This window comes from Sorex araneus, chromosome 10 (genome assembly GCF_027595985.1).
Source record: "Sorex araneus isolate mSorAra2 chromosome 10, mSorAra2.pri, whole genome shotgun sequence".
In the NCBI taxonomy this organism is placed as follows: domain Eukaryota; kingdom Metazoa; phylum Chordata; class Mammalia; order Eulipotyphla; family Soricidae; genus Sorex; species Sorex araneus.
Genome location: NC_073311.1, coordinates 36,454,666 through 36,472,290, shown reverse-complemented (window position 1 = coordinate 36,472,290; position 17,625 = coordinate 36,454,666). Strand labels below are relative to the sequence as shown.

Genomic DNA, 17,625 nt, shown 5'->3' with positions numbered 1-17,625 from the left:
ATTTTTTGGGTTTTGAAGCCATACCTGTTAATGCTCCAGGGCTACTCCTAACTCTGTGTTCAGGGACCGTACCTGATGATGCTTGGGGGACCATTGGTGGTGTCAGGGATTTGAACCAGAGTCAGCTACATGCAAAGAAAGTACCTTAATCTCTGTACTAGCTCTCTAGACTCAGAATTTAACTTTCAGAGATTTTTTTCTTACATTTTTTTGTTTTCCTTCTACTTCTGTGCAATGATTGAGTTTTGAGCTGGGCTCCATTTCCCACCATGATGACATTCCCTGGGAATGGGGTATGGCAGGAATCCCTCTTACCTGGGCTCTCTGGGAAACCAGAACAGGATGGTCAGCTCATTCCATTGTGCATTTTCTACCCAGAGAGCCACCACTCATCATTAATCAGGCAGAAAATTGCGTCCCCAGTAGGTCTCAGAATCACAGTGAGTGTACAGAGGTGATAAAGCCTGGGGCCGCCTTGCCTTCAGAGAGGAGAGGATAGAGTTTTTAGCCTATGATTACTTGTGATCTGAAAATCAGGGGCTCCCAGATTGCTCCCCTGTGGTACAAGCATCAGCCCCACCTCAAACCCTGTCCCTCTGACTTCAGACTCTTGAAGCACTGCTTCTCTCCCCGTGCAGGTGGAACGCCATGACATGAATACCCTCAGCCTGCCCCTGCACATACGCCGAGGCGGTTCTGACACCAACCTCAACTTTGACGTCCCAGATGGCATCCTGGATTTCCACAAGGTCCGACTCAATGCTGACAGCCTGAAGCAGAAAATCCTGAAGGTCACCGAGCAGATCAAAATTGAGCAGACATCCCGGGATGGGAACGTGGCCGAGTATCTGAAGCTGGTCAACAGTGCAGACAAGCAACAGGCCAGTCGGATCAAGCAGGTCTTTGAGAAGAAGAATCAGAAATCGGCACACTCCATTGCTCAGCTGCAGAAGAAGTTGGAACAGTATCATCGGAAGCTCCGGGAGATCGAACAGAATGGAGCCTCCAGGAGTGCCAAGGACCTCCAGCACTCTCTGAAGGATGCCCACGCCAAATCTCGAACTGCGCCCCATGGCATGGAGAGCAGTAAGTCGGGCATGCCTGGGGTGTCCCTCACGCCTCCCGTATTTGTCTTCAACAAGTCCAGAGAGTTTGCCAACCTAATCCGCAATAAGTTTGGCAGTGCCGACAACATCGCTCACCTCAAAAATTCCCTCGAGGAATTCCGACCAGAGACAAGTGCCCGGGCATACGGGGGCAGCGCCACCATCGTGACCAAACCCAAGTACGGCAGTGATGACGAGTGTTCGAGTGGCACGTCAGGCTCTGCAGACAGCAACGGGAACCAGTCATTTGGGGCCAGTGGGGCAGGGCCGCTGGACAGCCAGGGGAAGCTCAGTATGATTCTGGAGGAACTGCGGGAGATCAAGGAGACCCAGGCCCAGCTGGCCGAGGACATCGAAGCGCTGAAGGTGCAATTTAAGAGAGAATACGGGTTTATCTCGCAGACCCTGCAGGAGGAGAGATACAGGTATTTCAGAGTCTGTTGGAATTTTTTTTCAAAGGCTTGACTAACAACTACAGAGAGATCACTTGAATGTCATGTGCTGGGGTTGTTATCTGTGAGTATAGTTATTTTTGTCCAACACTAAATGCTTTGTAGTGGTGGCATACATTTGTGGCAGACTTTCGGCAGTTTAGGGAAAACTGACGTGTGTGGATCTTTTGAAGAACTCCTGTCTCATTGCCACAGAGCACAGTGTGGCTCTGGGTAATTTATGATTCACGTGCAGATTAAATGGATTGAGTGCATTGGAGTTACCAGTCTCATTAAAGGAATGCAGAGTCCTGCATTCGAGCACCCCCACACCCCCTGAACACGAAAAAGCAAATTCCTTTTCCCAGCAGGTAGATTTTATTTGGTCCATCAATCTTAAACGTCTTCACAGGGAAAATACTTTGTATGCATTGCAATTTGCTCATTAAACTTTTTACTCTAAAGAGCTTTTAAGAATTTAAGATTAAAGTATAAATTAAAATCTTACGGATTCTGTTAGCAGTGAAATTTTGCAAGTTAAATTGTTATATACTGATAGCCAATTAATCAAAAGATATATACCTGAATAAGAGATCATTTTCCCTCTACAAAGATGTCCTCAAGAGATTTGTGCGTGTTCTGGGAAATGGTGGGACCAGCTGGTGTAGAAAATTGAACCCTCAGGGGTTCTGCAGCACATGAGCGGGGACTATCGATGGTTTGGAGTCTAGGGGCACACATGGAAGCTGCCTCAGGGTGCCAGCGAATCCTTGCTTGTGGCAAGATCCTGGGCAGTCCTGGCTCCTGACTAGCCCCTGAAATGTGTTAGCAGGCCAGCTCTGTCATGTTGTCACTGAGGCAGAGTGCTAGTGTGACGTGGGTGGGAAAGGCAGCTTGGGCTTGCATGCAGCTTTTTGGATGAGGAGAGGTGGGAGCCTGCAGAGAACAGACCTGTCTAGAACTGGGGCAGGGTGCCAACCCATGTCTGCTTTTGGAAACTGCACTGCCTGGCCTGTTTTCGTGCCCTGGCGGACATTGTTCAAAAGGATAGTCTAGATCAAAGGGGGGGGCCTTCTAGAAGGTGCTGTTAGACGATTTCGGGAGCGTCACACTCAGAACTGGCTCCTCCTCTCTTTGCACAGGTACGAGCGCCTGGAGGACCAGCTGCATGACCTGACGGACCTGCATCAGCACGAGATGGCCAACCTGAAGCAGGAGCTGGCCAGCATCGAGGAGAAGGTGGCCTACCAGGCCTACGAGCGGTCTCGGGACATCCAGGTGCCTTTCCTCTCACCATTCAAAGCATGCACGGCCTCTTCCTAGCCTTGGGTTCATTTAACAGACAGGTGCCTTCCCCCTGGGGCGCCTCAAAGCATTCTAGCACACAGCACAGTTTCCTCTGCACAAACATCTTCTCCACCTTATTTATCCCATTAGTTCATGGTATATATGTTACTCAGTGAAGCAGCTCGCCTCTGTTGGTGCCTCTGTTGGCTTTCTGACTGAATTAGTGGAGATGTATTTGTTACAAACCCAACCCCACCATCCCTCCCTTCCCCTCCCCTGCAAGCATCACAGTGTATTAATGTTCGAAAGAGGAATTTCCCTACAGGAACGTAAAAGGCTGGGGATAGGGCTTAGCTGCAAACACATACCTTATACATATGCATGATACTTGGGTTCGATCCTCAGCATCACCAAAAGAATGGGGGTGAGAGTGGGGATGTGGTTGTTAAGGCTGAAATTCAGAAATCAGTAGAGTTGATTTCATTATGTTCAGATTTCTCTAACTCAGAAGTGCAGGATGTCTAGGATCTGGACGGGTCTTTCTTGGCATAATAGGAATCTGGGTTCTACCATTTACTAGCTGGTAGAACAATGAAAAAATGAAGTGCTGGCTACTCTTTCTGTTCTGTTGGTGAGTAGCCATAGTCTCCAGAGCTTTTGAGAGGCACTTAGGGGCTTCCCAAACATATTTGCCTGCTACCCACTTTTCAGAGATAAATTTACTCTGTTTCCCACCCAAGTTAACCTACCTTCTTTAAGGGAACCAACAGGAAGTGCCCCGGGTTGTAACTAAGAATGCTATACCCCATCCCACCCGTGCCCCAATCATTCTATTGTCCCCCATCATTCCATTGTTCTCCAAGGCTGCCCCAGCCTTATCACACAGACTTAGCTTGAAGGTAGATTTTGCCTGCAGGGGTGCCCATGTTTTTGTTGTTTCTAGTAACTGACTTTTATTGGATTTTTTTACTTTGAATTTCCCATTAAAATTACAGAAATTAACCTGTTTTGCTCCCTTGTCCCCAGTAAATACTGAACCCAAAAAATTATACTGAAAATTGTATGAAAAAAAAAAGAAAGAAAGAATAGTATGACTGAGTGGTACTTAGTGGATTGCAATTCACACCTTTTTTTTTTTATTCTTCTTTCAATAAAAATCTGATGACCATCCAGGTCTTATCCTGCTGATGTATGTAATTCACTCAGAAATGAGTGAATGTACATGAAGTGGTTGCAAGTGTGAGGTCTGAGCTTATGTATGTCCATTGTTGTAGCATATCAGCATCTGTGTTGTAGCATTTTTCAGAATGGACAGATCTGAAGGCTTTCACCTTGTTGGTCCCCCTGTATCATGAAAGTTACTATAGTAACAAAACCATATTCTTTGGTCCGTAGAATATATTCAGCAGGAACAAAGCAAGTCCACACTAGAGCCATTATGCTTGTTTCAGCTCTGAGAGGATGCCTATAATAGCATTGGCCAGCACAGATTGGTAAATGAGTTAGGCAGTGGGCTAGAGAGATGAAAAGGGGCATGTTATGCTACTGTTGTTCGATTCTTTCCTCTCAAGAGGCAAAGATTCTTCTCTCTCAAGCCGCTACCCATTACTGGCACCTATTTGAATATTCAGCAGGTGTGTTGTGCCTGCTGCATGCCCAGGGGACTGAGTCCATGTGAAGTCGGTGGGCCCCCACAGGTAGTTTACGTGAAGCAGAGAGGAGAGAGATGGTCACTTTCTCCTGATCCTTCTTGCAGAAAAGAATTTCCAGAGTGGACAAGCAGTAGAGTGAAACAGATTCTATTTAGAGGTTCTTTGGGTTATGTCAGAGTTTGTTTCATGACCGTGCTCTTATTATACTTCTTATGACGCTTAGCCTGTCCCTTTTCAATGCCAGGGTGGCTTACAGCTTGCCTTGGATCCATCTAAGTCCCTCGCCAGGACCTCCCTTTTGAAGTGTTAGGAACTAAAGGCAACTGAGGCTTAACTCAAGTAAATATGATGGATTCCCAGGAATAGATATTATCCATAGTCAGTTAAGTCCCATATTACAAAAGCATAGCATAACTATCTTCCTGTGTCTGTAGAAAAAGGACATTGCTCTGGAATAAATATGCAAAGGACATAAAGGAAAGAGAAAAGGAATATTTCACTTACATATGCAAAACCCAGGGCCCTCAGAAGAATTTGACTTTATGAGTTACAGGGTCTGATTTGGGGTTATTTGTGATTAACAGATAGGGGAAGAAGAACACAAAAAAGAGGTTAAAGATAAACACAGAGGATTAGAAGTGCCTGATAAATATGTCTGTGCCTTGGATATAACTAGTAGAGGGTGTAACTCAATAAACCTAAGCTACCTGCAAGGGGGGCAGAGAACTAAGGAACATTACTTCTTAAAATGCTATAATCCAATTTGGGGAGTGTGCAGAAAGGAAACAAAGTTGGAAGGAGGCCACTGGAAAAAGGTTAAGAAACACTAGTTTAGGATGCACACAGACCCAGCAGGGTGCACTTGGCCCAGCAGTTGGAGACCTGCACTGTGCCAAAGGTAGCCAAACCTCACAAACTAGGCCCACCGCTCTTCTGTTTTGTCCCCACGATACCAACAGATGCCAATATTTCACATGTACTCAAATGCACTTTATTCAAATTTAGGTGCAGCCCAAATGCTTAATTCGTCATATGGGTATTTTATGGTTGTCTACATGTTTGTTTTAGACCATGAATATGAATAACTGGATAAAATGAGCCTCGAGATTCTTGTTTTGCTGCTCCTAAGAGTATCCTGTCAGCTGAGTTAAGCTATTTGAAGCCACCTAAGCATCTGGCTTTCTGCTCTGGGGGCTGGGTAGGGGTGGGGGGCTTGCAGACACTGACAAACACCCATTCCCATGTTGTCCATGATCTCAACTGCCCTCTCCTTCTTCCCCACAGGAGGCCTTGGAAACCTGCCAGACTCGCATTTCTAAGCTGGAGCTGCACCAGCAAGAGCAGCAAGTTCTGCAGACAGACACAGTGAACGCCAAAGTCCTCCTGGGGAAGTGCATAAATGTCATCCTGGCCTTCATGGCCGTGCTCTTGGTGTGCGTGTCCACCATCGCCAAGTTTGTTTCGCCCATGATGAAGAGCCGCTTCCACATTCTTGGCACCTTCTTTGCTGTGACTCTTCTCGCCATCTTTTGTAAAAACTGGGACCACATTCTGTGCGCCATAGAACGGATAATCATACCAAGATGAGGCCCCCTCTGGTTCCCATCATCAAGTCCCCTCATGTTTTTATTTTAACGACCAACTGTGCATCATACCACCAAATTTTTCCAGCGAATGGTTTGTGCCAACAGAAGCCCACAGGAGGGACTGGGACGGCAAGTTGTAAATAACTCATGCATCTCTTCACCCAGTAGCAGCCGCCAGCCCAGCCCCTGTACTTGATTAATGTGAATCTGTTTCAGAGGCCCCCACCACCACACCACGTTGCTCACTGCCTTAATTAGACCAGATTTCTTGCCCACCCCCCGACACACCCATCATGGCAAACCTCTGGTCATTGAGCACTTGGCATAAAGAGTGACCTAGGAGAGAGGGCATTTTAAACTCTCTCTCTAAGTCTCTCTCCACCTTGACCGCCACTGTTGTCAGCAGTAGCATTTTCCCTAAGTCCCAGAAGCTGACAGGAAGTGATGTGACTCAGATACGTGTTGGCCACATGGAACACTGGTGGTTTGTGGAAAGAGACAGTACACCCCGTGTAACCCAGCCCACTCATCCACAGATGACCACGGGGCTAGTGCCCACAGTGTCTGTGTGGGTCTGACTCTAACCTGTGAAACTCTTCTAACACCTGTTGATCTGTCAGAAGTCTAAGGAGGTGTTCTGTTGCACTTTAAAGACTATGACATGGGACTGATGACATGGCCTGGGGCCGCTTTCTGCGCCGGGAGCTACATCCTAAACCGGTGGTGAAAGGCCCCCACCTCCTTTCAAGCTTGCAGAGCTGCATCCTGACCAAAGCATGGCCTGAACGTTAACCTGGGCTTCCGTCAGCAGCCCTAGGACGGTGTGTTTTTCAGCAGCTCTTATTTGTGCCCATCTCTTGGGGATGAGGGTCCCCTTCTTCCCAGACCTGCCAGGGCTGCTTAGCAACCTCAGCAAATGGAAACCAGTGATACTCAGGGTGGGCTTGGTTTTCCTTAAGTAGGAGCAGCAGATTCCCAACTCAGAGCTGATGTGCCCTTGGTGGGTAGCCTAAGACAGGAGAAAGGTAGGACCTGGAAGGACCTGAAAGAATTCAGATGAACTTGATCCAGTCTAAGCCAATATGGCATCTGGCTCCTCAGATCTCACCAAACCTAGGTTTAGGATGGCCAGCTGCCCTTTTCACACTGGGGGAAAGCAGATGTCTTCCAGATGTTAACTTCTGAAGTTAACATCTGTAGTATATTTGGGGGATGCCCTTCACTGTCTTCAGCCCAGATGAGAATGTCTTTTGAGTCTGTTTCTCTGTGTCCCTAATAAAAAGAAAGCCATGGAAGATGTGACTTGGGGCTGTTCCGCCTCTCATCCCACCACTGCCTTGCTTTGTCTGAAGGTGGGGAGTCACAAGCTACTGTTCATTTACTTCCAGAAAATGTCAGAGCCACCTGGGTTTAAATGAAATGGCCACAGTTGACTTCCCACTGCTCTCGGGAAATCGTTCAAACACACATGCTGTTGGCCATGGTTTGAGGGAACAGAACCATTGAGCATTTGGTACATGTTCTGTGTGACTAAGACCCGCCCCCTGTGACTCAAGAGAAGTCCTCTTCCCAGTGATTATTTATTTCCCCTCTAGTTGTGTTAAGCAGCTCAAGAACATATTCAACTCTCCCTACTAATTTCTGGACTGAAGCTTTATTAATACAGTAAACATCTTTTCAAAATACCTTTGGCTGTAGAGTATTCTGGATTCAAGAAAGAGTCCCGCTCTCACCCTTGGCTGTGTCCCTTTCTGCCAGGCTCACCCATGGCCTTCAAGGGGGCCGTATGAACACTGTGATCCATCCAGTCCAGGGCAGGGGGGAGGTCCAGGGGAGGGAGGGAGGCTGCTATATCTCCTGTGCTTTCAGGTGCTGATGGCCAACCTTCCCCTTTTTCCTGTGGACATCATCTCATGGACTAAGGGCTAGGTGTCACTTACACCCTTTAAGTGAGGTCCTAGTGTGATTGCTGTGAATCTTTCTTGGGCACTTTGGCCAAGCCAGAAGCGGGTATGGATGCTGCCATTAGTTGAGAGAGGCTGCATGGGACGACCAACCCCCAAGGGCTCTGAGACTCTCCAAGCTGACTGGGCCTTCCTTTTCCTGCCACCATTTTTTATCTGCTCCTTTGCTGAGCCTATCGGGTTCTCCCTGACACTTCCCAGATCACTGATCAGAGAGACAAGTGGAGGGGCAGATGAAAAGGGTACCCCTCCATCCCTCCCCTTAGTCCCCTCCAGTCTGGACCTGTCAGCAGATGCTGCTCAAAACTGACTATATTGCAAGATATCCTAGAGTCCAAATTATTCAGCCTGATTGTGAGTGCTTTTAAAAGATGTCCTCTTCCCATGTTTCTCATTAGACGTCAGCCGTGTTTTCCCTTGGCAATGCTCAGCATAAACATCGTATTTATTTCAGTCTTCTTAAAGTTGATGATGCTTTTTAATAAGATGATCTATTCCAAGGACTCTTTTACTCTCAGCAGTTTATTCTCTCCTAAAGCATAAACCTCCCCTCTGCTTGTTTCCTTCACACCGTAAGATTTTTATACGGTTTTATAAATATGCAATTACAGATAGTGATGTCACTGTGACACAGCCTAGAATCAGATGTTCAAGTTACATTTATGTCCACTAACGCTTCTCCACCTTTATCGGTAGTTGAGCCTCCTATTCATTTCTAAAGGTTCAGACCTAAACAGTGGTCAGATGCCGGTTGATCAATAGCCGCCTACTCCTGCTCACTGAACGTTATTCAGTACTTTAAGAAGCTAGACATAGGATTCTAACCCTGGATTTCTTTTTAGTTCCCCCCTCCCCCCCACACATATTTTCATTAGCCTCAGGATCATGATGGCTTGTTGAGGACAAAAACAAAAATCTGCTAGGGAACTTGAATTGGTTATTCATGTTATATTTTGAGTGTGATTAATTCAGAATAGAATAGCTTTCTTCTCCCAAAGAAACTATTGAAAGCCACACTGATGCAGTAAATGAAAGTACACCATTGTTAGACAGTGACCGAGGTTCTAGCATGTACTATTAGTGGGTTTGCTTGTGTGAATGCTGTGATCTTTGATGGACTGAAATCTGAGACTCCTCCCCTGTCCTTTCAATCCAGAATGTTATTCTCCCTCCCTGTCAATTAGCATCTGTGGAATTTTAGTCCTTCCACTTTGTCACCCTTGTTTTCATTTCAGTGTTGCCCCATTATGTGTATTTATTGCTCTGCCATTTCTGTAGCATATCAGATTTAATTACAGGTTCAACACTTGTGATGGGAACTCAGTCCCTCTGGGCAACTAATTACTTTTGCCCTTTTGTTTTGGAGTTTAAATATCAAATGATTTTTTTTCGTTGAATGGGAAAATATTTCTATTGAATACAGATACATAGAAGTCTTGATTTAGAAAACATTTCAATACACTTATTAATATGAACATGGATGATTAAAGCAATTTATTTTGTGTAACTGTAATTTTGAGGAGTGAACCGGGAATAGGAAGAAATAGCATCGTTTTAAATTCAGGACTTTATCTAGAGAGAGGTTTTTCAAAGAAGTTTAGCACAAGGAAGGAATTGGTGTAAAAAGAAGTCACTGAAACAAATGAGTTTGGCCTATTTACATTGAAAGTAGTTAAGATGCCAAAAAAAGAACAAGAGTACAATTAAGAGTTTAACACGCAAAAGACAAAACTGAACTAACCCATTATTTTCTGTAGTCAATGCAATTCTCTGTTCATAAGTTGGGAGGTAATGTACCTTGATTTGTTTTAGAAATGATTTATGTGTTGTAATTTTAATTTATTTAAAGCATGTCTACTCTGTTTGTCCTAAGAGAACTGTTCCAGGAAAAAAATGTGCTCTATGTTTAAGATATGTTTAGGCAGTAGTTAGTGGTCCTGAAAGTAGAAACTAGAAATGTTTACTCTGAAGTCTGTTGCAAAATTTCCATTTTATAGTTTCATGTTCTCCTAAAGTGAATTCTCTGTAGATTTTCACCTCATTCAAAGCAGGTGCCATTATTTTTTTAAATAAACACTTGATGTTAGCTTTGATGTTGAATAAAGAGATTTCTTAAATTTTCATATTTGTCACATCTAAATAGCATACTGTGTTTGTGCGTGTATTATCAATTTTTTTTAAGGTAGACTGAATCTTTGAGAGCAGATTTTGGTTCAGATTTGGTGAGTGGATTCAGCAATTTCCCAGGTGTCTCCTGTGCCCACAACAGGCACAGCCTCCCCAACTGTTGACATCCCTCCAGAGTGTCCGTCTCCTCCAAGGCAGTGAGCCTGCAGTGATCTGCACCACTACCACCAGAGACCATACTTTCCATTAGGATTCACTCTTACACATCCAGTGGGCTTGGATGAATGGACAATGGCACATATCCAACACATGCAAATCAGAATAGTTTCACTACCCTAAAAGTATTCTTTGCTCAGTAGGGTTACCTCTCTTGCTCCACACTCCCCCTGCCCCAATACTATTTCAAGTTTTCTATTGTGAGCGGAGTTAGTGGGATGTGCAGCCTCTTCCTTGAGCTCTAGGACAGAGGGAGTGGTGGTATGCTTAATTTCAGTACCTGAAAAGATAGGAAATGTGTCCTAGCAATATGGAAATAAGGGTTTTGATAAGGTACCGAAGACAAAGGAGAAACCTTACTGATGTGGAGCATAAAGATGAGGAGGAATTCAGTGTCAGTTGTGCAAGCTGTAGTGAATGAGCAGACCCTTATATTAAAGCCACTCCAGTAGTGGGGTGTCTCTTGTTTGGTGCTTTGGCATTTGCTACATACCTTATTTTCATAGTATTTTCTCATAAGAACTAGTCCTGGGGAGGCCTCCTTCTCTTACATGAATGAAATAGAAGCTTAGACGTAGTGATTCTCTAGGTGATAGCTAGTATCAAAGGGATTTAAGTCTCTCTCTTGACCTTAGCCTATTCCTGATCCTGCTGTTTACTCTCTTGCTTCTAGTCAGTACAGTGACCTGAGCACTTTCTCCACTGCTCACTCATCCAGCACCACACACTGTACAAAGAAACTATAATGCTTAGATGAAATAATTAAATCATAAATGCACTAGCCCATTCCCTGCCCTAGAAAATAGAATATGTGTGAATCCTTGGAAGTCTTGTAGACTTCACTGTTATTTTGCATGCATTGTCAATGGATATCTAAAGATGTTCATAGAAAAGTAGAAGTGATTGCATTAAATGTCCCACCCCACATATTTCCAAATGTTGCTCTAGGGGAAACACCTCAACTGTATTTACTCCTTAAAAAAATGGAATGTAAGTCTCTTTGTTCTATTTAACAATACAGAGACTTTCAAACAATTGATTAGCCCCCTTTCCAGAGGGAAAAACAACTATCTTCTTTAAACAAACAGCACATCTTAATTGTACCCAAGGCTACCACTAACTCCTACATTTCTGGCTCATTTCAGCACCCTTTGTGGGGGTGGGGGGCAGTATTTACTACTTTGGGCAACACTAGAATAGAGAAATGCTTTCCACTTTTGAGTAACATATGGACTCCGAAGAAATTCTCTTGGAACATCTGAGAATGTCTAGAGTTACTGTTGGACAGAGTAAAGACCTTAACAGCAGTTGGATGGAAATGTGCTTGTATGAATTTGCAGTCATAAGGCTATAGACTCTCTGCTGCCTATACCGAGTTAAGAAGTGTGACCCTGAGGTGTCAGAACTGAATCACACAGGAGCACGGCTACCATCCCATGGCTTCCTGCACTGCTTGGGGTACAAAATAGGCAGTTGGCTAAGCAGAATATTTCAGCTTTTGTGCTTAGCTCTGAGATGGTGAAGTCCCTTGGTGGCTCATGCTCCATGCTCCAGACATCTGCTACCATCTGTGGTGGCTACCTTTGAAATTTCTCTCCTTGCTCAGCCAGCCAGAATCTCTCCCCTGCCAGGCCTTTCACTTGACTAAAGCAGTTAGCAGGAACGCGCGTCAGCCGTGTTAACAGCTGTTTTGTTAGTGGTTACTCGACTCACCAAGGCATCGGGAATTGAATTTTTTTTTCCTATTCTGCTTAAGAACAAGCTACTGTGTAGAAAAAAAAGGCTTTCCTTAGCCAGTAATAACAAGAACTCTATTTGCCAAAGAAACCCTGAGAGGCCTGGATTCTCCTCTCATTCTGGGTCTATCCACATCACACACAGGGAGGCTGGCTCTTTCCTTCACAGAGATCTTGGCTGATTTTCCCTCTTCATACTTCCCCTGTGGTTGGAAGCCCAGGCCAACAGAAAGCACTCAGGCGCCAACATTTAGGCCACAAGCCCAGCTGTATGCACCCCTGCAGTCTAGTGGCCAGTGGAGAGCCAAACACAGCCTCAATCCACTTCCCTGGATACCAGGGACAGAATGGCTATGAAGGGACCTTTAATATACATCCGGTTTCCCCTTGTCAACAAGAAACCATCACCTCAGAGTCAATGTAGAGCATATATGGAGTCAGAATGGGGACCATGTAATCATTCCAAAGTATTCTCCTTCCAGGAAATGCTGAAAGGATTCATGAGGCTGAGGGTCTGCCCTTAGTAAGCTGGGGAGGATCCCGGTGTGGGTCCTGTTGAAGACAGGGATCCTGCCTAGGTGGCTGCGGTGGGCCTTCAGGGTACCCAGGACACATATAACGTTTATGTGTTCCTGAGAGTCTGCACCTCGCTTTGGGTCCATGCCAAGCTCAGGGAGGTTTGCCTGGTTTTCTTCATAGGCCCTACCAGGACAGATGGAGCTCTTCCGCTGGTCAGATCATTGAAGCTCCATGCCCACTGCTAAGTTTTGAGTATTAATCAGTATTTTCTATTTTTTTAATCAGGAATATTAAATATCAGGTCAGAATTGCATAAGCATGGATTAGTTCCACAGGAGTAGTCACCTAATGCATGCACGAGGTAGATTCAGAACCGCTCCTTAACATGACATGGGAAATCCAGCTGAAAACTAAGATGAGACACCAAAAAGATAACACAGCCATTTGGCAGCTAGCATTGTGGCCAACCCTGGTTGAATTCCCAGCACTTCATGGTCACCTAAGCGTTGCAGAATTCAGTCCTGGAGGAGCACCAAAGGTGACCCTGTAGGACCTTAGAAAGTCCGAGACAACACAAGGCCCAGAGAAGCACTGCATCCTCAGACCCTTGCATTGAATCTACTAGTCTGATTGGCCAAGAATTGCTGAGCACCATGTGGGAGCCCACCCAAGTGGAATCGGAGGGTGCTTTTCTCTTACCTACAGTCTGATTAAGCTGGGTAAAATGTTTTATTTGCCAGGATATCTCTTTTCTACACTGTTCACTGCCTGGGGTTGCAAGGTTTAGATGAGATATAGTGCTTGATGAATGGATGATGGATCAGGATCTCCCATCAGTTATCGTGTTTATGAGCACCAATTATGTGTCAGGCACTGTTCTAGGCATCAGGATACAAAACCTATTCCTTTCCTCATGGCGTTACATTCTGTTTGGAGGACACAGGAGGAAAATAAAGTATTCGGTATCTGTCAGAGCCACTTTCAGAGCATTTAGCCCCCAATCAAGCCTTACCTCAAGATTCTTAGAGAGGAAATGGAACTTCCTGAGTATTTTCTTTTCAGTTCAACTCCATAGACAGCCTGCAGTCATGACCGAATAGAGGGCCCCGAAAGTGGAAATATTTCTAGGTCAGAGAGAAAGCACGCCTCAGCAGGCGCACTGGGATGATCTGGGGTGGTTCTGTGTGGAAAGGGAATGAGATGCTCCTGGTATTCCTGCTTGTTTTGGCTTGAAATGAACAACATGCAAATGAGCACCTGTGTCTGAGTCAGCAGTGAGTAACCCCCCTCTGCGGGATGTGAGCTCTGAGCACACATACAGCCTCCCCTGCTGGCTCTTCTCAGTCCCTCGAGTGCCTAAGGGACAGCCTCTGTGCCCTGACCCCTGGCCCGTGCCAGTCACCGCCCTGGGCAAGCCAGCTGTTTGCTGCATTGTGCCCAAACCTCAGGCTCAGCTGATGAAATGGCCTCACACAGGCCTGGAGCCTCTCACCACCAGGAACTCCTTCCTGCAGCAAGCACCAAGGAAAATGTGTCTCTTGCTGGAGTTTCCTGGGAACCTATCTTGGCCAAGTCTACACACTCCAATGCTCCCTCTATCACCCATGTCTACCTCAGCCCTCTCTCCCTACCCTACCTCTCCTCAAGGCCTGTCTCTTCAAGTTTTATATTCAATGCCCATTATTCCCTAGATTCATTTCAGCCTCCTACTCTCCTATATCTACTTCTTTGGATCCTGCCTTCCCTCAACCCGTTCTCTTCCCCTTCACCAAGTTTCTTAAAATCACCACATCACTTCTTAATTCACCAATTTTCCCTCAGTGGGTTCTTCAGGGGCCCCTTTGCCCTCTGGTGCCTGCTAGTCAGCCTGAGTCTTCACGTCTCCCTCGTGGGCCTTTGTGACACTCCCTCTCAGCTGAAGCCTTCTACTCATATTGGGTGTTACCCAGACACCATTCTTCAGGCTCTACTGCCATTTTTGAACTATCTCTAGTCTTTTCTTTTAACGGATTATCTCTATCTCACTTCTTAGTACAGATCCCCCATGATTCAAATAGCAACAGTATGACTAAGAACTCCCAGCTCTATGCTGTCAACTTTTGCTTCTTTTTTTTTGCCAGACCCGTATTTTCGATTATTTACTCTTTATCACTACCTAGATATCCTTAGCACACCTTAAAAATAAAACTAAGTGCCATTCATTTGACCTTTCATCTATCTTCAACTCTGCCTAATTTCATTAAAGGCACCACCATTTAGAAAAAATTTTTATTAGTCACCATGAGATACAATTACAGAGTTATAAACTTTCGTGCTTACCCTCCCAAATTTGAACTGCAAAACATCCTCCTCTTCTTTACCCAAGCCGCCAACTCAGATCAATTCTATCTTCAAAATAACCCGAAGGTGTCTGTCGCACTCTGTTCCACCTGTCTCTCAGGGCACCCTTATTTCTCCCCAGTTCCCTTGTAACAGCCCCTGGTTTTGCCTCATGTGACCATCGATGTGTTCTTCCTAAAATGGAAAGCAGATCGCCTGGTTTCATCGTTTAAATCCTTCAGAAGTTCCCCATCACCCACAAGGGTCAAGCCTGGATGTCTTTTTTTTTTTTTTGGTGATGGTTGTTTTGGGCCACACCCAGCAGTGTTCAGATCTTCACCTCCTGATTCTGTGCTCTGGAGTCACTCCTGGCAGGGATGGGGGAACTTTGGGGGACCATATGTGGTGCCAGGAATTAAACCGGGGTTGGCTGCATGCAAGGCAAACAACACCCTGTCGCTCTACTACCTCTCCAGCCCTTCATCTTCCCAAAGTCTGTGCCTTAGGGCCCCACTCATCCAGTCCACCCTCACCCCGCCCCGCCCCCGCACCTGTGCAGACACGCCGTTTCTCCGCCTCAGTGAGTTCCCATCAGTTTGGGCGGGGTTTGGGCTTTAGATTTCACATGTGAGACTGCTGTTGGCCATTGTCCCTCTGTCTTCCCTTCTTTCTCACCCGCCGTTGCTCATCAGTGCTGTTCAAGAACCATGACTGCCCAGGAAGCGGGTTCGTCCCGGCTTGCGGCCAGAAGCCCCTCCCGGGGTTAGGGACAGAAATGTGGCTAGCACAGTGCCAGGGCCAAGCTTCCTTCCCTGCCCTTCCCCGGCCGCCCTTTACCTCCCTGCTCTGAGGGAAGTGAGGGAACCCAGGAGCCACAGGCGTCAGTCAGAACTGGGTCCAACAGGCCCTTCGGCCATCGGAGCCCGATATAAACACATCTCAAAGCCCGCCCCAGACGGCCCTTGGGGACTATTTTTCATTTTTGTCACAATAGGTGACCCCATTTCTGGAATTAAAACAAGGAAACGCGACAAACGCGGATTTTAACGTGATTTAAAAAAAAAAAAAAGAAGCACTTCCTGCTTTGTGGCGCGGGGGATGCCGGTCCCAGCAGCCCCTGCGCCCCCCCACCCCCGCTCCTAACTGGAAGCGCGGCACAAGGCTGGAGGCCGCACGCGGGAGAGCGCGAGTCTGAGGCCCCTGAGAGAGGCCAGAGCTGCGTGAGGGAGGCCAGGGCCATCCCGAAATGGTGCAGTGTCTGGGATTTCAGTGCCTTCTGAGGGCCGTGGGACCGAATAGAGGGAGAAGAGAGTTTTCTTATTTCTCCAATTTTCCAGGCGTTTTAGAGGCCGTGGTCTTGGAGGAAGGGCCGCCAGTCGTTAGTCCCGCAGCACCCCAAAAGTGCTCAAGGAGCATCAGGGACACCCGTGGTGTTGGAAAGAGGCGCTGCATGTGGCGCTGGGGAATCTCAGTCATGCTAAGCATATGCTGTACCGCTTGAGCCATCTCCCCGACCCCAGAACTTGCTGTTTTCATTACATTCAGAAATAACAAACAAAGGGACAGTTAGACATTCAATAAGATGAATGACTCCCACTCACCCAACCCTGCCCCCAGCTACTTGGTAGTAAATTGAGAACAATCATTAGATCCCCGGAAAACTCTTTAAAATCTAATTCCAGAATATAAGGATATTCACCTGCATAGTTACAAAACAATCCCAGGATCAGGAAATAGAACCCAGGGTGAGGGCTGTAAGGGCTGGAGCAAATGCAAGCATATACTCAGCCAGTTTCATCCTCAGCACCCAGATGTGTAGCTTTGTTGTCCCCCAGCACCACAGGGGACGCCCCTTAGAGAAAACTTGGGAGAGGAAAAAGATCAGACCCCTAATCCTCAGACCCATTCAGATCTTGCCAGCAGTTCTGATGTCCTTTATCCCACCTCCAGTGATCCCACTCAGACTTCCAGACGGACTTTTTTTTTCTTTTTTCTCGTCTCTGAAATGGTTTTTCTGTATTTCTGTGGCTTTCTGATCTTTCCTTGACTTTGAAGATTCACACCAGTTGTTTTGTAACTCATCTTTCAACGTGGTATTTCCTTGTGATTAGATTCAGGTTATCCCTCCTGCCAGGACAATCAGAGGAGTGACCTGGAGTTCCCTTTGCTGCCTATCAGATGGACCCTGGTGTCGGTTTTGGTTTGTCCCATCAGGAATGGTTTGCTTTGTCCACTTGATTAAGGTGCTATCCTTAAACCTTGGAACCAGGGGAATTGTCATGATACTTACCCCTAAGTGGTGATTAAGTATTTGGGAGGAAATTACCTTGTGCCTGCTGTTCCTCATCAAACTTGAAGTGTATTCATTCATGTTCTGGTAGGTAGGAATATGGGGATTATGGTTTCTTGTTGTATTTGTATTCGAAGAGTTATTAGCCCTTATACTTACTCATTGTAAGAACAGACCCTTTTGTGACCCGTGAGAACTCACAAAAGCCATCTTTAGGATTCTTTGCATATGTCTGCATCATTTTTTGAGGCTTTCTTCCCAGTTCATCCTGTACTATCCCCTCTAGACCTGAAAATGGCTGTTATCTACAAGAAAACTTGGTTTCTTTTAGGGGAAAATGGTGTTTAAAAGCCAAGAATGGGGCTGGAGCTATAGCATAGTGGGTAGGGCAT

General features: G+C 46.0%; 1 protein-coding gene across 3 annotated transcripts in view; it reads left to right on the top strand.

Moving 5' to 3' along the window:
* TMCC3 (transmembrane and coiled-coil domain family 3) overlaps positions 1 to 10,147 on the top strand; it is a 310,336-nt gene extending 300,189 nt beyond the window's left edge. For all 3 annotated transcript variants that reach the window (XM_055118272.1, XM_004602745.2, XM_055118274.1), the window contains exons 2-4: positions 639 to 1,531; positions 2,680 to 2,815; positions 5,761 to 10,147. In XM_055118272.1, coding sequence (XP_054974247.1) covers positions 639 to 1,531; positions 2,680 to 2,815; positions 5,761 to 6,063 — 1,332 coding nt within the window. In that variant the 3' untranslated portion in view covers positions 6,064 to 10,147. The remainder of the gene's footprint in view (positions 1 to 638; positions 1,532 to 2,679; positions 2,816 to 5,760) is intronic.
* The last annotated feature ends 7,478 nt before the right edge of the window (positions 10,148 to 17,625 follow it).